Source organism: Quercus suber, unplaced genomic scaffold (genome assembly GCF_002906115.3).
Source record: "Quercus suber isolate HL8 unplaced genomic scaffold, Cork oak 2.0 scaffold_194, whole genome shotgun sequence".
NCBI lineage: Eukaryota > Viridiplantae > Streptophyta > Magnoliopsida > Fagales > Fagaceae > Quercus > Quercus suber.
This window is the reverse complement of record NW_027069652.1, coordinates 1,134,611-1,155,260: the sequence shown is the minus strand read 5'-3', so window position 1 is coordinate 1,155,260 and position 20,650 is coordinate 1,134,611. Positions and strand designations below refer to the sequence as shown.

Sequence of the window (20,650 nt, the reverse complement as noted above, 5' to 3'; positions counted from 1 at the left end):
GAGAATTTAAAATAAAAAACTTACCTAAAGAGAAACCAAAAACTTAAATGGGTGTCATTTGTTTTGCTTCTTTATAGTATACTTTCTTTCACATAAGATCCATACATGAAAATTTAGAAACAAATAACAAAAATCGACCAAGTTGGCCTTATAGTATACTTTCTTTCACATAAGTCTCTATCAACTGAAACTTAGATGCATGTTATATTTTGTTAAAACACTTATTATTATTTTATCTAAAATGCATGTTGTATATTTTGTTAAAATAATTATTGTTACTTTATCTAAAGAAATTGATAATAACAAATAAGTTGTTGTCTCTATCAATTGAAACTTAGTTGCACGCTGCATGTTTTGTTAAAACATTTATTGTTATTTTCTTAAAAGAAATTGATAAGAACAAATAAGTTGTTGTCTCTATCTAAAAAAATTGTTTTTATCCAAATTATTACTTTAATTTGGTAAAGCTATTTAACGCAACTACGACTTCTAAACCTAATTTTTATTATATATTAATAGCATATGATATGATTTATTTTAATCAAATGCTTTCCATTTTCTACAATTAAACCATAAACCAATTATCTCATCTTTAATTGTTAATTACCTTAAAAGGGAGAACAATCACTCCTATCTCATTCAATTTTATTCTTTACTAGATATTATATGATTTGAACCGATGGTATTTATATAATGATTTCCCTTTAACATTATGTCAACATGCTAATTGATTTCTTTTCGTATAAATAGAAGGGAAAGGTTTCACTGCATATTAGTATGTAGCAATTGTTTACATAATGGGTTATGTGGTAGCAAAAAAAAAAAGCAACATGTGTCCAAGTATTATGTGTAGTGATCAAGAGGACCCTTAGACATATGTTGCTTTCTTTTTTATGCCACATAATCCATTATACAGCAAAAAATTTCCCCAAGCAGAATTCATCCCTAAGTCCCTTGTTAGACCCAACTAGAATCCCTCTTTTTTAGATGTAATTCCTCTACCATCATAAATAATCTTGTTCAATTTATAGAGCGTTTAGATTCAACTTATTTGTGCGTTTGTGTTTACTGAATCACGTTTCCTTCATTTTTTTTTTTTAGCGTGTATGAACAGTAACTGCACTGTTCATACACATAGATTCATTATGCAGGAGACAAATTACATTGTTCATGCACTATTTATGGGACCCACAACCATTTTATTTTGAAAAAAAATTAAAAATGGGTCTCACAGAACTATTCACATATTTAAAAATTATTTTGTTACAATGTTTTCAATTTTTAGTTTTTAATTTCAGCAAAAATAAGCTGTGTAGAAAGGACCTTAGGCTTTAATAGTTTCACTAACCCAAATATGTAATATCTATACTATACCCTTATGGACTTGTAAGCTAGAATCTAGCCCAACAACAAAATGGGCTCTCTGGCCTTCTTCCAAATCCACTTATAATTTGAAAACAAAAACTGAAAAACTGCCATAGCGGGAACCTGCGAGAAAAAAAAGTCAAAAACACACAAACAGAGAAAGAGAGAAAAAAAATGAAATTCGAGTGCTCTGAGCTGAATCTCTGGAAAGAAGCACTCTCTTCTTACTCAACTCGCTTAGAATCCCTTAACAAACCCAACCTAATTTCCTTTGACGACTTTAACCGCCACCAACTCCCTCCGATTCTTCGCAGCCGAAACCCTAACCCTTACATCACCACCGCCGAGCTCTCCAAACTCATGCAATGGAAGCTCACACGTGGCAAATGGAGGTACTCTCTCTCTCTAAACTTTATTAAGTGTATAATCAATAATGTGTGAATTTTGCTTTTAAAGGCCGCGTTTGTTGGATTTCGTTTCGTCTTTGGACGAGGCCGTAGTGAAATCGGCGTCGGAAAACGCATTCCAATCGCTACCTGATGTTTCCAAGGCTGTGTCTGAGCTCACGGTGCTCAAAGGCGTCGGTCCCGCCACCGCCTCCGCCGTTTTGGCTGCTTACGCGCCGGACGTGGCGCCGTTCATGTCCGACGAGGTATAATCGGTCCTTTAATTTTGATAAATTATCACTTGTTCCAAAATATTAGGAAATGGTGACTTATTTGGTTTATTGTGTAAAAGTATAGTTGTACCTTAAAAAAAAATGTGGTACTTTAAAAAGTTGTACATTCTATTTTGACACGAACATAAGCTCATCCAAATGACGTCTTAATCAATATTCTAGCCCCATTTTATTTGGGATGGTTGTTTACTGCTTATTTCAGTGAATTAATTGTGTAAAAGTAAAAAATGTGATACTTTAAAGAGTTGCACATTCTGTTTCGATGCAAAAACATGCTCATCCAAAATGACGTCTTAATCAATATTCTTAATGCAATTTTATCTAGGATGATTGTTTATTTTTGTTGCTAGTTTATTGTGGCTTTTATCAGTTATTGATTTGTTGTAATGTTGGTGAAAAAGGCTATGGTGGCGGCACTTGGTAACTCAAAAGATTATTCACTGAAGCAGTACCTGTTATTTGCAAATAAACTCCAGACTAAAGCGAAGGTCAGCGAACGCTGTTCTCCTAATTGTCAATTATATATTTGTGTTTTGAATTACTTATTTGCAATTATAATGACATATCTGAGGTAAGGGCTCATGGTGATTGTTTTGGCCTCTATTAGTGTGATCAAAATGTTTAATGTGAGATAAGAGATTGTAAATATTTAGTGTTTTGACTTTTAACTGCTATCTGATTTCAATGGAAAAGTTGAAGGCCAATAAATTTATCTCCAGATCTTAGGGCTCAGGGTCTTCTGTTTGTAGAGCTATTCTAGTTTTTTTGTAAAGCAAAAGCTAGAGATTGATATCTCATAATCTCAGTGAACGCATTATGCATATGTAGGGTGGTGGGCTTCATTTTGGTTTAATGCTATACACTTGCTTTCTGGGATTTCATTTGTTCTAATATTCTTTTTAGTATCTGGATTTAAATTGCATCAGATCAAATAAGCAATCACTCTGTATGGCTGTCTTCTTGTCGAATAAATGGTACAAAAGTAGTCAAAGTTGGAAAGTTCCCCATTTTTATGGTTTATGGATGCCTTTTTTACGTATCTAGTGGAAGATAATTTGCAGGAATTAAGTTCAGAAAACGAAACCTTTACACCATCAGATGTAGAAAGAGCACTGTGGAGTTCTGCTATGGAGACCAAGCAGCTAGCTTCACATCCAGATGCAGACTCAAAGGCTAAACCAAGTAAAAGCTCCAAGAGAAAGAGAAAGCCTTGATTTAGTGATGCGCAAGTTGACATCAATGCTTGTAAGTTATTTGTCTTAACTTTGTTCACTGTAAGTTCTTTATGTCCTTACAGCTTGCGTAAGCCCCTTACTCTACCAGTAAACTCATGAATGACCAGTTGACCACCCATTTGCATTCTATGATTGTGGTTTCTATTACTTCATTTTCTGCAAATCATAATTGAATGACTTATTTTTGCTTAAAATATTATTTTTGGTAGCCCTTCTCATGGAATAAATGCTCCAATTTTTCTGTTGTTACTTGTTACCATGAAGAGAATATATATGCCCTGGTCATATGTCTGGCATTATGGTAGATGGGGCTACATATTTGGTCTATGCATCTCCTAATTAATCAACACCCATCTAGGAGAGGTTATCTGATTCGTTTTTCTAGTATTGTTATGCCAAGAACTTTTCAGTTATTCCAAATTAGATTCTGCTTTTTAACACTAGTTCAAATCTTCCCTTCCCTCTCCCCCTTGGGGCCAAAACTTACATATAAAAGAAAATATATGTTGATTATCACTTTTGGGATAAATTGCTGGATTCTTCCTTTGGGGTCTAATTGGAGAACCCATTGAAATATAAAGAACATCTCATTTTAAGTTTGACAGAAATAGTTTTACTAGATTTTGCAAAAGCTATTTCATAAATACTGATGACAAGGGAATATCTTAAATGCATAGGGATCTTGTAAAATGAACAAGTTTCTTCCTCTGTCAGAGGAAGTTGAGGTAATTTTATCTTGCCAAAGCAAGAGAAGGTTTTAAAAGGTTGGTGGAAGAAACAATTGATGACTGCAAACTGCAAAGGCTATCAAATTGCATGTTTTGTATTGTAATTTGGTATGCCGTGTGTGTTTGGGGTAATCATTATGCTACGATGGCTCTGCTGCACCTGAAAGATGTCATCTCAAGGACCTCACAATCTTCCTCGTGAGCTTGATTGGCTGCTTCACCCTATTGTCTTCATCAACCATTGAAGTACAGGAGGGGTTGAATATGTTATTATCTAATGTCACAAGTCACAAGCAATAACAGAAAATTTGCTTATAGTCTAGATAAAATTAAAAAAAAAAAAAAAAAGATATGTTCATATTTTGGAATTTTTGTTAGTAAGATATTTAAGGTTTACTTACACTGTAAATTTATCAATACGTTTCCAACTATTCTGTTACAATTATATGGTGAGAATGACTAAGATGTTTCTTGCCTTCTACGTCCAGATGAGCTTAGATGTGATCAGGCCTGATATGGGGGCCCAACATTCCAATTTGAAACGTCAGGGATTGGGCGCTTGGATCGCCCTTTAAACTTTTTCCTTTGTAAGATACGTTCAACGAGTCTTGTTAGATGTCAGAGTCTTGTTGGTGAACTAGCATTTTTTAGTTTTTGAAAGGAAGACATTTAGGGCTTGTTTGGTAATGTTATTTGTATTTTTTAAAAATACGTGTGGATAAAAAAATGTGTAAAAATATATATAATGTTATTTAAACACTGAAAACTGTTGTTCAAAATACACTATCAAATACCCCCTTAGGTTTCAAATTTTCCCTCCACTATTATTGTAACTAATTATCAAAAAAAAAAAAAAAAGGAAAAGAAAGTGCAGTGCCAACCAGTAAATTGCACATTCTGGTCTGCACCCATAGTATGGGACGAAATGGCTAAATAACCATAAAATCCTAACAATATAATTAGTTGTCAACGTTTTCAAACTATTTTTTTTTTTAGCACCTCGAGTCTCAGAAAATCGAGTTATGCGCTCATACCTCGAGTCTTTGATGCTCGATTTTTATAGTTTGACCTGGCCTAGTTCCACGTGGCATCCCACGTGGAACTCGAGTCTCAGAGACTCGAGGTCTAAGCCAATATTTACCCCACATCCCCCCAGAAAGAAATCAGAGCATGAAGAAAAAAAAAAAAACCTGAAGAAGAAGAAAGAAGCCGAAAGCCAGAAGAAAAAAAAAAGGAAAAACCCAGAAACAGGCGCGACCCAGAAATCAGAGCATGAAGAAAAAAAAAACCTGAAGAAGAAGAAAGAAGCCGAAAGCCAGAAGAAAAAAAAAAAAAAAAAAAAAAAAAAACCCAGAAACAGGCGCGACCTAGGGTCGCGCGGCCTGAGCGACCCAGGGTCGCGCGGCCTGCGCGACCCAGAGGCCGCGCGGCCTGCGCGGCCCAGGGGTCGCGCAGGCACCGGGCCGCGCGGCCTGCGCGACTCGGGCCGCGCGGCCCTGGGTGGCGCGCGACCCTGGCCGCACTGCGGCGCCGGTCGCGCCGGCCTGGGGCTTGCCGGCCTGGAGCTTTTTTTTTTTTTTTTTTTTTTTTTTTTTTTTTTTTTTTTTTTTTTTTTTTTTTTTTTTTTTTTTTTTTTTCTGATGAACACATATATATGGTATTTCAGCATCTTTTTCTAGATTGTGAGACTCTCTCTGTGACCTGATTTTTTTTTTTTTTTTTTTTGGTATTTTGGTTTGTGGATGAGAGAGTTGGATGCTGAAAATATTTTGAAATTTTTTTGATTTGGACCTCGAGTCTCTGAGACTCGAGTTCCACGTGGGATGCCACGTGGAACTAGGCCAGGTCAAACTATAAAAATCGAGCATCAAAGACTCGAGGTATGAGCGCATAACTCGATTTTCTGAGACTCGAGGTGCTAAAAAAAAAAATAGTTTGAAAACGTTGACAACTAATTATATTGTTAGGATTTTATGGTTATTTAGCCATTTCGTCCCATAGTATGAATTAATGGTAAGGAAACTGTGAACCTAATACCTATTCAAGTTGGTTCTAAAGGAAAAAAAAAGAAAAAGAAAAAAGGCAAATGTTAACAAGTAGTGTGCTTGTTAATGTTGCACTAATGTGAGTTCCATTTGATAAAAAAACTGAAAAAGAAAAAAAAAATATATATATAAAACTAACCCGAAGCTTATTTTATTTATTTATTTATTTTTCTCCCTATAAAGCTGATCCTATAAACTAAAAGCTGTAAGAATATGACATAAAGTTACAATAAAGCTGAAAAAAAAAAAGTACAAAGGGCTAAAGTTACCGGGCACCATACGCCACCCAAAAAAAAATACCTATTCAAGTTGGATCCAATCTCCCCCATTTTGTCTATTCCCCTAATTTGTTTGGTCTTGAAAGCAAGAAATGAATTTGAATCACTGATAGCTACCAGTCTTTCAAACTAGTACGAGCTTGCCTAGACTGGTATTACATGTTGGCAGACGCATGATATAACCATTTCCGATTTAAATAGATTAATTATGAAAGTAAAGGAAATTTGATTGGAATGTGGTTCTTGGCCAACGTAACGACAAATGAGGAAGTAAAAGGTTTTATTCGGCTTCCAACCAAATGGATTTTAATTAGGAAATTATTAGTAATTAGTCCCTGAGCACGCATGAGCAGTGTTCAAAGGTTCTTTTTTATATATATATATATATATATTTGTAAATGTTAATAAGTATTCATTATAATTTGAGATTATTACATTTTTCAATCACAAAAATATCTAAGTGTATGATTAAAAAATTATTTCATCCAAAATGCATAACACTCGTCACAATTCTAAATTATAATGGATGCAAATTATTAACTTTTACTAAAAAAATATAAGAGCTTCTGAGCATAGGCATGAGCGCATGCTCAGAGGCTAATAAGTGAATAAAGCAATTTGAAAATAAAAAAGAAAGTGACCTTGTTTTTTAGGCAATATTTTAGTGGGAGTAGTATTTTTACCAGATTGTTTTTTAGTTTTTGTTTTTACTTAAACACAAGGATGTAGGGGACATTTTTGAACCCAAAAAAAAAAAATGAGGATTCCAATTAGAAGAAGCCCCTTAACTAGTATAAAAAAGATAAATTCAATATTAGTTTTAGACTTTTAATATCATATTGTGATTGGCTTCAAAAAAAAAAAAAAAAAATCAGATTATGATTGATTGCTTATTACTTTCACATAAATTTATCATTTTTTCTCTATCATTCACAGTTTGTCATGTGGACAATTGTGGCATAAGTTATGCCATTTTATGTGGTCTTAGAATATTTCATTCATACTATTTATTTTAAATTAAAGGATTTGAATTAGGAAAATTATTAATCATATAACTTCAATATCCTACCTATTTTAAATTAAATACTACTAATAGACAGATAGAATTTTAAACGTTTGACCTTTAGTTTAAATTCAAAATCCCCTCCCATTTCTGTTTGGGTAGGTGAGGTGTCCCGTACCTATTGGCCTTCCTTTATGCTTTCCGTAACATATTCATCAAAACTATAGAAAACAAATACTAAAAAGTTTCCAAACTGATTAAAACTTCAAAGTCTCCTCTCTCTCTCTCTCTCCCTAAACTCAAAATAAAAAACCAAAGACATCGTGGTTTCCCCTCCTCGTTCCCGCGTGAATCCCCAAAACAAAACTCTCTGAAACTCTCTCTCTCTCTCGCAAAAGACGATTATGCCCTCGGCTTCGGACCCAAAGTACCGTCGCGGCGGCCCACGCGTCCCCCTCCTCCCGTCCCAGAAATTCTCGGCGGAGGAGGAGCTCCGGGAGGGAGGCTTCGACGGCGCGTCGTTTTCGGGGGCTGTGTTCAACCTCTCGACGACGGTCGTCGGAGCCGGTATCATGGCGCTTCCGGCTATTATGAAGCAACTGGGGCTAATACCGGGTCTGGTCATGATCGTGTTGGGCGCCGCGTTGACCGAATCTTCCATTTTCTTCCATAACCCATCCTCATGGTCTTGGTTCTCAATCACTTGAAATCCCACTTCATCTTCCTTCAGGAAACGGTAGCCCGTTTTGCAACTATACCTGCCATCATGCTCCCACGGCCAGTACAGAGAGTCTTCAGTGACTTCTCTAGCCAAAGGGATGTTCTTTATCTCCTCAGCTTCTTGTGGTGCAAAAATACCATCTATCATAGCAACGTTCCAAGTTCTAGCTTCCTCATTAATTAAGCAATCCACTGTAGCTTCTTCCATCGTTTCCACCATTGGAGAGAGGATCTTGGTTGGATGTTTTCAAGGCAGCCAGTGGTGTTGCCAAATTTTTATGGACTTTCCATTCCCCACCCTCCAACAAGCACCGTCGAGGATAACATCACGACCATATAATATACTCTTCCAAGCATAGGACCCCGAACTTGTTTCCTTAGCTTCTAAAAGAGAAGTATTAGGGAAGAACTTGGCCTTGAAAACTTTGTAGAAGAGGGTTTCCTTGTTATGCAAAAGCCGCCACGCTTGTTTCGCTAAAAGGGCGTCATTAAAATGAGCCAAATCACGAAAGCCCATACCACCCACCATTTTGGATTTAGTCAGTTCACTCCACCGAATCCAATGAATTTTCCTTCTATTTCCCCTTTGCCCCCACCAAAACTTCTTAATCATAGCTTTAATGTCATCACAAAGCCCCAATGGCAACTTAAAGCACCCCATGGCATAAGTAGGGATTGCTTGGATCACGGCTTTAATTAAAACCTCTCTCCCGGCTTGAGAAAGCAATTTACCCTTCCAACCTTGAAGTTTCCTCCAAACCCTTTCTTTTATGTAATTGAAGCTTGCCTTTTTACCCCTGCCAACAAAAGATGGGAGCCCCAAATATTTCTCATAGGACTTCACCTCTTGGACTTGGAAGAGGTTCTTTATGCTTGATTTTGCTTCATTTGTGGTAGATTTGCTAAAGAAGATTGCGGTCTTCTCTTTGTTAATTTATTTTAAATTAAAGGATTTGAATTAGGAAAATTATTAATCATATAACTTCAATATCCTACCTATTTTAAATTAAATACTACTAATAGACAGATAGAATTTTAAACGTTTGACCTTTAGTTTAAATTCAAAATCCCCTCCCATTTCTGTTTGGGTAGGTGAGGTGTCCCATACCTATTGGCCTTCCCTTATGCTTTCCGTAACACATTCATCAAAACTATAGAAAACAAATAAAAAGTTTCCAAACTGACGAAAACTTCAAAGTCTCCTCTCTCCTCTCCCTAAACTCAAAATAAAAAACCAAAGACATCGTGGTTTCCCCTCCTCGTTCCCGCGTGAATCCCCAAAACAAAACTCTCTGAAACTCTCTCTCTCTCTCTCAAAAGACGATTATGCCCTCGGCTTCGGACCCAAAGTACCGTCGCGGCGGCCCACGCGTCCCCCTCCTCCCGTCCCAGAAATTCTCGGCGGAGGAGGAGCTCCGGGAGGGAGGCTTCGACGGCGCGTCGTTTTCGGGGGCGGTGTTCAACCTCTCGACGACGGTCGTCGGAGCCGGTATCATGGCGCTTCCGGCTATTATGAAGCAACTGGGGCTAATACCGGGTCTGGTCATGATCGTGTTGGGCGCCGCGTTGACCGAATCTTCCATAGAAATGATTCTGAGGTTCAGTCGGGCCTCCAAGTCCGCCACGTATTCGGGTCTGGTATCCGACGCATTCGGTGGGCCCGGTCGGACTTTATTGCAACTTTGCATTGTTGTCAATAACTTGGGCATGCTCGTTGTCTACATGATCATCATTGGTACGGACTTTTTAATGAAACTTTTTTTTTTTTTTTTGTCTTTTTGTTTTTTAATTTAATTTTTGTTGAATTGGGCTTTTGTTGTTGTTGTTGTTTGGTTTCTTGGAGTAAACTCTAAATGTTGAGTAATTTTTGTGAGAGACTTAATCGATTATTTATCACTTTCACATGGACCACCGTTTTTTCTCTATAGCTCACACCTACATCATTGTTGTGGTAAAAAGTTTTGTGGTTCTAGACTTTTTTCTAAATATTACCTTACCAATGGATCCCACAGGTGTATATACAGTTTGGGGTAAGTCAACTTTCAATTCTTCTTTATAAGGTTTGGTAGACGTGGAGACCTCAGGGAGTTATAAGGAAGAATTGAAAGCCCATGGGGTGTTTTTGCATTTGGGCCTAATTTTTGGTAGTCCCTTATGCTAACTCATAGTACATCGTGTTATTAGTTAGGTTGCATGGAGATGAATTGACCAATATTATGAAACTTAGGTCATGTTGTTTAGTACACTGCAATGGTTAATATATAGGTATGAAATATGGTAATGGTCATACATGTGGTGATAACATAGAAATAGAGTCCTTAAATCTGTATTGTATAGTTTCATATTTGGTACAACATGATACAATAGTGGAATGAAATCCTATTTTTCTTCATAAGATTATATTTACACTTCTTGTGGGTGTAGCTTAGTTAACATCCTTCTATGTATAAATTGAATGATTTTATAATTAATTTTCTTGTCTTTTATTCAATATTGATTGATATCTTTATAAATATTAAAAAAGAAAAAAAATTGATAACGTATTTTGTAAACATTAAAATTTAAATTCACCTACATGAATATCATGATGTCATATAAAACAAATTTAGAGATTTTTTTTTTTTTTTTTTTGAGAAAAAAAAAGTACAAGTTTCATAAAAAATTAACCCAACCATCCATAAGTATTAAAATGCGAATTTTAGTAAATTTACCTAGAAAGTATCACAATCATCCATAAGTTTTAGATGTCTCATGTTCAAATTAAAAGAAGAAGAAAATGAAAAAGAAAAAAGTCGTAAACACAATACTCAGGTTAAGGTCTATTACTTTGTTCAAGGGATAGACAAATCTTTTGGTAAGGAATAACTATTCACTACAAGGAAAATACAACAATGTCTCTTCCAATGTTCCAAATGCCCTTTGTGTTTATATAATGTTTATGTTATTTAGTTGTATTAATTTTTCTTTGGATGGAGGGTAGTATTAATTAATGTTATGGTATTGGGATTGGATGCAGGTGATGTGTTATCGGGGACATGGTCATATGGGGTGCAGCATTCGGGTGTGGTGGAAGAATGGTTTGGACAGCATTGGTGGACCACACGCTCCTCCTTACTGCTTCTCACTACACTCTTTGTTTTTGCTCCTCTCATTTCATTCAAGCGCGTTGGTATGTCTCCTTGATTCAATTTTATATATACATACACACGCATACATACATACATATACAAACCCTAAATGCATTTGGTGGTTTGTCTTTTGATTTGTCAAAAAGTCCCCACTAAATATTTAAAAATGAAAACAAATTTAGATTATAGAATATAAAAAAGATATAATCAAAATTTGTCAAAGCAAAAAGATATAGTAAAAAAATCGAAAATGAGAGAGAAAATAAGGGTGATGGAGAGATGGTTATCTTTTAAAATTAAACTACCCTTAACTACAAATGTAGTGATGAAAGGATTAATGACAATTATAATGATTAAAAAAATAGAAAGAAATTTATTGTTATTATTATTATTATTTTAAAAGAGCTACAAATATAGTGGTGAGGGAGTTAAAGACTGTTGTATTGATTTGGTAAAATAAAATTTTATTTATATAAGAAAAGAGCCTGTGAGCACGTATGAAGGTGTGTATGTACGCATGATAATATATTGCTAAGTTCTGTATTTTTTGTTCAATTGAGGGCGGATGTTCTTGTTTTCTGAGGTGGTTTTTTCTGATGGATATATAGGAGGCAAGAAGGAGACTCTTTTTATTTTAATAGACAATTTTAAGTGTATATTTTGTTTAATGACTGCAGCTCATAAATTTGTGCTTGCCACAAAAAGAGTTATTATCCCACTTGCATGTCAACGTTGTGCACCTAGTATGCACACCCATTTACATGGGTTGGGACTAGGGGTGATACCTAGTATGCACACCCACTTACATGGGATGGGTACTCCAGTAAAGGAAGTTACATTAGTTTCTTCCCTTGTTCATTTTTTTTTGTTTTTTGTTTTTTGGCATTATAATATCTGATTTTGAACACCTGCGTATAACCTTGAAGAACTCTGTCTATGTGCATATTGCATTCACCTTTCCAGTTTTAGTTGTTATTTGTTAACTGGCCAAACACTAATGTGAAATTTTGATTGATTTCTGTGCCTTTATCTTATTGGTGATGTTAGATTCTTTGAGATACACTTCAGCTTTGTCAGTGGGCTTGGCTATTGTATTTGTGGCCATCACTGCTGGAGTTGCAGTTGTTAAGTTGATAGATGGGAGCATTGAAATGCCTCGTTTGATGCCTGAACTTGTTGATCAGGCTTCATTTTGGAAGCTTTTCACAACTATTCCAGTTCTAGTCACTGCCTATATCTGCCACCATAATAGTAAGTTTTGAAATCTTATTTCTGTTTCATTTCAGTTCACAACAACTCTGATTGCAGTTACTGAAGGCTGCCTTATAAGTTCAAACTATATGTAGGGCCTGGTTCTGCTCAAATTTCTTTTCCTCTCTACTGCCCAATTTCATTCCTAGTTAGTGGACATTTTTCTTTGCTAATATAGAAAAACAATGAATGCATTATTTTGATGTCATTGGAAAGGGTATAAGAAATATCTAGATATTTTTCTTTGTTGAAAATTTCTTGTTTTAAGAAGTCATCTCAACCTGTTAGTGGCAGAAAGGGTCATGTTTATATTTGACCATGAAAACAGGGGGCAAAAAATAATTAGACTTTCCAATTTGCCTTTATTTCAAGGAAAAATTATTTACAAATAATTTGACACCAGATGATGTGCCTATTCTAATGTGCCACTCCAACAAAATGTTCAACTTTCTTACCTATGGTCCACAACTTGACTTAGTGGCTGCATATCAGTGGATGGTTATCGCTCTTCTTTTTCTTGTTCATCTTATAAAAACACACACAAAAATGGTGTATGCCTTGCAAAATCAATATATAGACGATATTTAATTAATGCTAATTTCTTGCTTCAATGTCTAACCTTTTTGCTGTTCACATGCTCAAATGAATTTTGCAGTTCATCCTATTGAGAATGAACTGAAAGATCCCTCCCAAATGAAGTCAATAGTCCGAATGTCTCTCGCATTATGCTCATCTGTTTACATTGCTACCAGCTTCTTTGGATTTCTTCTTTTTGGGGATCAAACACTTGATGACGTACTCACCAATTTCGATGGTGATCTTGGAATTCCATATAGCTCATTACTGGATGATGTGGTTAGGGTGAGCTATGGCATCCACCTGATGCTTGTTTTTCCAATTGTGTTTTTCTCACTTCGCCTCAACCTAGATGGTCTTCTTTTTCCCTATGCCATTCCAATTGCATTTGACAACCGAAGATTCTTCTCATTAACTTCAGCTCTCATGGGTTTTATCTTTGTGGGAGCCAACTTTGTGCCTAGTATTTGGGATGCCTTTCAGTTCACTGGTGCAACAGCTGCCATTTCTGTTGGATTCATCTTTCCAGCCGCAATTGCACTTAGGTAAACTACTATGACCATGTCGATTGACTTGTTAAATCACTTACTACAGTTGCTGATCTGAGATCATCAAAATGATTGTTGCCTTTAAGCTCATAGATGGACCAAAACTTGAAGATTTGCTAGTTTATTGTTATGACTAACATTCTTAGTCTACAAAAATAGTAGTAGAGGTAAATAAATATTTGTGCTTATTTTAGCTATCACATAGATGGAAGAAAAGGCGTATCTAGTTTAAATAGTAGAAATGAGGTGCTGTTCACATGCTCAAATGAATTTTGCAGTTCATCCTATTGAGAATGAACTGAAAGATCCCTCCCAAATGAAGTCAATAGTCCGAATGTCTCTCGCATTATGCTCATCTGTTTACATTGCTACCAGCTTCTTTGGATTTCTTCTTTTCGGGGATCAAACACTTGATGACGTACTCACCAATTTCGATGGTGATCTTGGAATTCCATATAGCTCATTACTGGATGATGTGGTTAGGGTGAGCTATGGCATCCACCTGATGCTTGTTTTTCCAATTGTGTTTTTCTCACTTCGCCTCAACCTAGATGGTCTTCTTTTTCCCTATGCCATTCCAATTGCATTTGACAACCGAAGATTCTTCTCATTAACTTCAGCTCTCATGGGTTTTATCTTTGTGGGAGCCAACTTTGTGCCTAGTATTTGGGATGCCTTTCAGTTCACTGGTGCAACAGCTGCCATTTCTGTTGGATTCATCTTTCCAGCCGCAATTGCACTTAGGTAAACTACTATGACCATGTCAATTGACTTGTTAAATCACTTACTACAGTTGCTGATCTGAGATCATCAAAATGATTGTTGCCTTTAAGCTCATAGATGGACCAAAACTTGAAGATTTGCTAGTTTATTGTTATGACTAACATTCTTAGTCTACAAAAATAGTAGTAGAGGTAAATAAATATTTGTGCTTATTTTAGCTATCACATAGATGGAAGAAAAGGCGTATCTAGTTTAAATAGTAGAAATGAGGGGAACAAGGGATTCTAGGAGGGTTTATTAATCTTTTATACTGTGCAGTAAGATTTTTCCCAGTTTTTGTTAACTCCTCCACTAGTTTTGTGGTTGTCAATGATAGTAGGCCTGTATTAGATCATGAAAGCATTTTTACTGTGCATGTTGAGGTATGGCTTACCGCTTACCCATTTCTTTAGATTGATGCTCACGTGCAACACAGTTAAGGCCGTGGAAAAAGACTTGATGCCCTGTTTTGGCATTATTTTAGATATGGACATATAGCTGAACAGTGAAGTTGTTTCTGTGAAGTTAATTCTGAGACGTGAGTTTTCACTTTTTGGAGTCAAGTGCATTTTTATTTGCTATCTAAATCCTAGCATACTTAAGTTGCTTATGGGATCTTAGCAATCATATACCAGATAACATGCCTAAGAAAGCATATATTTTGAAGCAGGACAGTCTGCTAGAAAATTGATCTACATCTACTTGCTTTGACATAAGGCCGTGCTTTCAATTCTTAACATGCTAATTGTAAATAATCACATCTGCTATTGTGCAGAGACACTCATGGAATTGCAACAAAGAATGACAGGCTGGTATCATGGGTGATGATCTTTTTAGCTGTCTCATCAAGCAGTGCGGCCATCTGCAGTGACATTTACAGCATCTTCAGTAATGAGAAAGAAGTTGGAGGCTAACCTAATGAAGCAAGCAACCATGTGGCCCTCATGCAAATCCCCATCCTGAAAATCATGCTGGGTTTGAGTTCTCTTGATTTATCAAAAGAGAAGCAATGAAGTGCACAAAAACTGCAATGCCCTCCTCTTTTGATAACTGGCGCCTCAGTTTTCAAAAGTAACGTAGGTGACCATGATGCTTACATTTTATAGTACTACATAAGTGAAATGGACAGTTTGGACTATTTTGTGTCAATTGTCACTCCTCTATGCTGGCTTATTAATTTTGGATTTTCTGAATTTGTGGTATTCCAGATTAAAGAGCCTAACAAGTGGAATTTATAGAGTAGTTTGTAACTTTTAGTAAGCAACGATTCTTTATTACGTGTAGAAAGTAGAAACCATAAGGTTCGAGGGATGTATGTTTAGTAACAAAAATCTGGAGGATCTTTTCTAATAACTTCAAAAGATTTACTTGTTACTTCTGAGACTTAGATTTGTATGCAAGAAACAAGGATTATATGTATATCACTGTCTGTATTACCCTGCTAAACAATGATTACTTCTGAGACTTGAATGTAAATCTAGTTATTGGCCCATTCATAAAAGGGTCTCGTAATTTGTCTTTTTTTAAAGCTGTTTATGAATCGAGTGCCAAAGAAGCATGCAAGCACTTTCGGGAGTTCATCATATTTATTATTTGAGGAATTACCGTGGAGTAATGTTTGCTAAAAGATCAAATCTTATATAGTTAGAATTGATGAAGAATAATCTACTATCCTCATCAGAACTATCTACATTATATGAACGACCATGCAGTTAGTTAAGCCTGAAAAGGAAACATTTAATATTTTATTAATTCACGACCATTCTCCAACAATTATGTATTTCAAAGATCTAGTAAATGTTACAATCGATGTACTAACTATGTTCCAATTATGGAATAGAGCATTTATAAAGGAAAAGGTCACTCAAACAACTTATATAAAGGCAACATCACCCAACTTGCAAAGGTATGGGAGAAAAACCTAACATTTTTACTTATACAATTTATTCATTTAAGCTGAACTCAATTTTGACTTAAGTACACTTATACAATTTATTCATTTAAGCTGAATTAAATTTTGACTTAAGTATCGAAAAAGATTAATTTTGTGCCCTACTATCGAGATTTTCCTTTGCAAATTTTCCAATACTTCGAGTTTGGACAAGTAGTCTACTTAATGTTGTTTGCATCATCAAGAAGCATTGCTCCTCCAACATAAAAGAATATAGAAAACACCTAAAGTGTGGATTAAGTGACACCTTTGGTAGAAAGGCAAATTTGTATTTAATATAGCAAAGCTTGGGTCTAGTGTTCCAATGCATTGAATCTATCATAATGACACGTGTTCACTTTAAACCATGTGTCATTATCCTAAGTGCTCTAAAATACTGATCCAAGCCAAGTCCAATCTAGTATTATGTCATTTAAAATTTAAAAGTGAAATAGAGAATTTTTTTTTTCCCCAAGTCGAAATTGAGAGATTTTTTCATTTAAAAAAAAAAAAAAAAGCATAATTGCATTAATCTACTATCCTCATCAGAACTATCTACATTATATGAACGACCATGCAGTTAGTTAAGCCTGAAAAGGAAACATTTAATATTTTATTAATTCACGACCATTCTCCAACAATTATGTATTTCAAAGATCTAGTAAATGTTACAATCGATGTACTAACTATGTTCCAATTATGGAATAGAGCATTTATAAAGGAAAAGGTCACTCAAACAACTTATATAAAGGCAACATCACCCAACTTGCAAAGGTATGGGAGAAAAACCTAACATTTTTACTTATACAATTTATTCATTTAAGCTGAACTCAATTTTGACTTAAGTACACTTATACAATTTATTCATTTAAGCTGAATTAAATTTTGACTTAAGTATCGAAAAAGATTAATTTTGTGCCCTACTATCGAGATTTTCCTTTGCAAATTTTCCAATACTTCGAGTTTGGACAAGTAGTCTACTTAATGTTGTTTGCATCATCAAGAAGCATTGCTCCTCCAACATAAAAGAATATAGAAAACACCTAAAGTGTGGATTAAGTGACACCTTTGGTAGAAAGGCAAATTTGTATTTAATATAGCAAAACTTGGGTCTAGTGTTCCAATGCATTGAATCTATCATGATGACACGTGTTCACTTTAAACCATGTGTCATTATCCTAAGTGCTCTAAAATACTGATCCAAGCCAAGTCCAATCTAGTATTATGTCATTTAAAATTTAAAAGTGAAATAGAGAATTTTTTTTTTCCCCAAGTCGAAATTGAGAGATTTTTTCATTTAAAAAAAAAAAAAAGCATAATTGCATATGAAGTTATGAAGATGAAGCGCACGTGTGTTCCGAGTTTCGAAGACCAAGTCCATTAAGCCCTTACACCTTAAGCACTGTTTTGTTCTCCACTTGTTTACGTTACACAGCATCGGAAAATAATATACAGACAAAACATCGATGGGGGTGCGTATCTTTCTCTACCTTATTTCAATTGCTCCATTTACTTTTTGGGTTTTCAATTCTCATTGAAATCTCAAATGGGTTTCTTTTACTTTTCAAAATCTGTGCTAAATATTTCAAATTTGTTCAATTTCTGTATCCTTTGCTTTTCTGCTCTGCGTCTCGTTTCTTTTACTTTGTTTTCGAAATTCTTCTCAGTTCCAATACTATGATATTGTCTTCTCAAACAAGTCCTAGGTGATGTATGTTGAGCCAGTAAAATATTGATGTAATAAAAGTTCAACTTCTATATATTGTTGCTTTCGTTTCTTGGGTAGTTTCTTCTTTTGTTTTATTAATATTTTTTCTTGGCTTAAATACAATGTTAGTACCTAAATTATAGCTCATGAAGTTTAAAGTAATCATTTTTAGTCCCTCAGATGACATGTCCAAATTAAAACTGATATGTCATCACTTTATTAGGCACATTAGGAACTAAAAGTGATCACTTTAAGTTTGTTCAGGACTAAAAGTGATCACTAAGAGTGTATTTTAGCCCTTTTTTATTTTTATCAATAGGTTTTATTTTGAGATTTGTTGCTGTGGTTCTTGTCGTCTTAAGCTTTGTGGCTTTAGTTTTCACTTTTGGCATTTGAATTCTGATTATTTTGAGTGTTCAGTTGTTTATCTCGTGTGATCTATAATTATTGCTTTGATTGGTGGGTGAAAGTGCTTCCAGTTAGTGTGCATAATGGAATTCATTGGTTGTTGTGTCAAGTAAAAGAAGAAGAAAAAAAATGAGTGTAAGCCGTTTTGTGTTTCATTCCCACTTTGATTTTGAGTCATTTATTTATGGGCTGTTCATACGTTTTGATTGAGTATTTTGGACCACACTGCTTGTTTCTTGTTAACTCTAGGTTCACTTTAGTGTTAATGTTTGTATTTCTACAGAAGATCTGTTGTACTGATGAAGGTATTCTACTTGCAGTTTGTTGCTTCACTTGTTTATGGTAGTCTTCTCTGCCATCCATGAACTGTGATGGGGGTTTGTGAATGGCTGTTGCATTCGGTGACTAGTTAATTAAAAAAATTACAAATATTCACACGTACAAATGTAATCCACATAAAGCCCTATTTCCTCTCCTCATTCCTCAATACTCATCATAGACTACACCACACCTATGCAAACTCTAAATCCTCTTGTCAAAGGAAAACCTGGATCATTCACAACTCTCACCAATCACCATTGATTTCCTTTCCCTAGATATCTATCTAAACCAAACCCATTATAGACCAGTATCTAAGTCCATCTCCATGTTTATGACCAACCCCACCTCCCAAAACCCTTAAAAAGCTGCTCAGTTCCTCTCAAAAACCGATCTTTCCTTTCATATTCCAGCCCCAAAAAGACCAAAACCCTCCTTATACATACACCCAAATTTCCCACTATGTAGATGTATACATGAAGTGGAAGAAAGACTCATACTATGACTCAATTGAGCACATCCACAGGTCCGAACAACTCAAGGCCATCATTTCTTTGAAAAACTGCATAGCTCAAGACCCCAACGGGTGCATCCCAATCTCTCAAGTCTCAAAGAGGGGACTAGAGCTGGGTCTGCCCGTGAAGGCTGCTCAGTTCTTGAGGCAATACCCAACAATCTTTGGGGAGTTTATAGGTCCCCAATATAACTTACCTTGGTATAGGCTGACCCAAGAAGCTGTTGAGATTGATAGAGAGGAGAAAAGGCTGTTTGAGGATTGTAGGGATGACCTGAAGAATAGGATGAAGAGGTTCATATTGATGAGTAAAAGGAAGGCTTTGCCTTTAAAGATTATTCAGGGAATGCAGTGGTATTTGGGTTTGCCTGAGGATTTTTTGAGGTGCTTGGAAGTGAATTTGGATAGTTCTTTTAGGCTTGTGGAGATTGATGATGGATTGACCGGTTTGGCTGTTGAGAGTGAGAAAAAGATATTTTCAATGGTGCAGAGAAATTCTAAGAAGAGAGGTGTGTATTCTGGGGAACCGATGGAGGCAATTGAGTTTCCACTTTTCCCCGCAAAGGGTTTGAGGATTGGTTAAGGGAGTTTCAAAAGCTTCCTTATGTTTCACCCTATGAGGACTTTTCACATTTGGCTCCAGATGGTGATATGGGGGAGAAGCGGGTTGTGGGGTTTCTTCACGAGTTGCTTAGTCTTTTTGTTGAGCATTCAGCAGAGAGGAAGCAACTTCTATGCCTCAAGAAACATTTTGGGCTGCCACAGAATGTTCACAAGGCATTTGAGAGGCATCCCCATATGTTTTATTTGTCTTTGAGGAACAAGACTTGTACAGTGATTCTAAAGGAGGCTTACAGTGACAAAACAGCTATTGAGAGACATCCACTATTGAGGGTTAGGAAAAAGTACATCAAGTTGATGAAGGAGTCCAAGCTGATTTTGAAGAATAGGAGTTTGAGTAATCAGTTTGTTGATTGTGGGAAAACAAAGTTGGATTTGGATGGATTCTGCAGAATAGGAGACAAGAGAGATGGCAGTTGTTCTTTGTAAATGATTTTTTTGGGTAAACTATAAACCTAAACCCAATTGTTTTTGGCTTTCTACAACAGCAAGTGCATGAATGGAGTTCAAGCATTTGTCTGCATTTATTTTTGGCTAAATCACAAATTGCACCCCTTAACTTTGCCTAAAATTCAATTCATTAGTCTAACTTCATTGTAGTTCAATTTAGTCCTTTAACTTTCAATTTTTTTCAATTCAATCCTCCTATTAATCTCTATCATAATTGCGCCGTTAACTTTCAATTTTGTTCAATAAAAAACTACAATGTTTGGGGGGTCCTAAATGGCTAAATTCTAACCGATAGTAACAAGGGGACTGAATTGAATTTTAGGCAAAGTTAGAATAGCCAATTTGTAATTTAGCCCTTAATTTTATTCTATTTTATTATTTTT

General features: G+C 35.6%; 3 protein-coding genes and 1 pseudogene across 4 annotated transcripts; 3 read left to right on the top strand and 1 right to left on the bottom strand.

The window, feature by feature from the left end:
- Positions 1 to 1,480: 1,480 nt before the first annotated feature.
- On the top strand, positions 1,481 to 4,773 carry LOC111985245 (uncharacterized). Of its 2 annotated transcripts, none has more exons than XM_024016888.2 (5): positions 1,481 to 1,757; positions 1,822 to 2,017; positions 2,446 to 2,532; positions 3,106 to 3,289; positions 4,496 to 4,773. In XM_024016888.2, exons 1-4 carry the CDS (start codon positions 1,540 to 1,542, stop codon positions 3,256 to 3,258), a joined length of 654 nt encoding a protein of 217 aa, XP_023872656.2. In that variant the 5' UTR covers positions 1,481 to 1,539; the 3' UTR covers positions 3,259 to 3,289; positions 4,496 to 4,773. The 2 variants fall into 2 exon arrangements, with proteins under 2 accessions (XP_023872656.2, XP_023872657.2); XM_024016889.2 differs by lacking the exon at positions 4,496 to 4,773 and adding an exon at positions 3,957 to 4,477.
- Positions 4,774 to 8,300: 3,527 nt separating this feature from the next.
- Positions 8,301 to 8,714, bottom strand: LOC136069881 (uncharacterized mitochondrial protein AtMg00310-like). Its single transcript, XM_065778967.1, has one exon. It carries the CDS (start codon positions 8,712 to 8,714, stop codon positions 8,301 to 8,303), a length of 414 nt encoding a protein of 137 aa, XP_065635039.1.
- Positions 8,715 to 9,349: 635 nt separating this feature from the next.
- Positions 9,350 to 15,830, top strand: LOC111985240 (amino acid transporter AVT6A; the record flags this gene model as incomplete). The annotated part of the gene is made up of 5 exons (XM_024016885.2): positions 9,350 to 9,788; positions 11,070 to 11,222; positions 12,229 to 12,432; positions 13,088 to 13,553; positions 15,094 to 15,830. Coding segments are annotated over 5 exons (1,401 nt in total), but the record flags the coding sequence as incomplete, so codon positions are not given.
- Positions 15,831 to 17,601: 1,771 nt separating this feature from the next.
- LOC112040692 (protein WHAT'S THIS FACTOR 9, mitochondrial-like) lies at positions 17,602 to 20,422 on the top strand (annotated as a pseudogene).
- Positions 20,423 to 20,650: the final 228 nt, after the last annotated feature.

Excerpts from the sequence above, each read along its gene's own strand:
- LOC136069881 (XM_065778967.1), bottom strand. The coding sequence starts at position 8,714 with ATGGGGTGCTTTAAGTTGCCATTGGGGCTTTGTGATGACATTAAAGCT.
- LOC111985245 (XM_024016888.2), top strand. The coding sequence starts at position 1,540 with ATGAAATTCGAGTGCTCTGAGCTGAATCTCTGGAAAGAAGCACTCTCT. Across the intron at positions 1,758-1,821 it reads CTCACACGTGGCAAATGGAG|GCCGCGTTTGTTGGATTTCG; the intron begins GTACTCTCTCTC and ends TTGCTTTTAAAG. Across the intron at positions 2,018-2,445 it reads CGCCGTTCATGTCCGACGAG|GCTATGGTGGCGGCACTTGG; the intron begins GTATAATCGGTC and ends TTGGTGAAAAAG.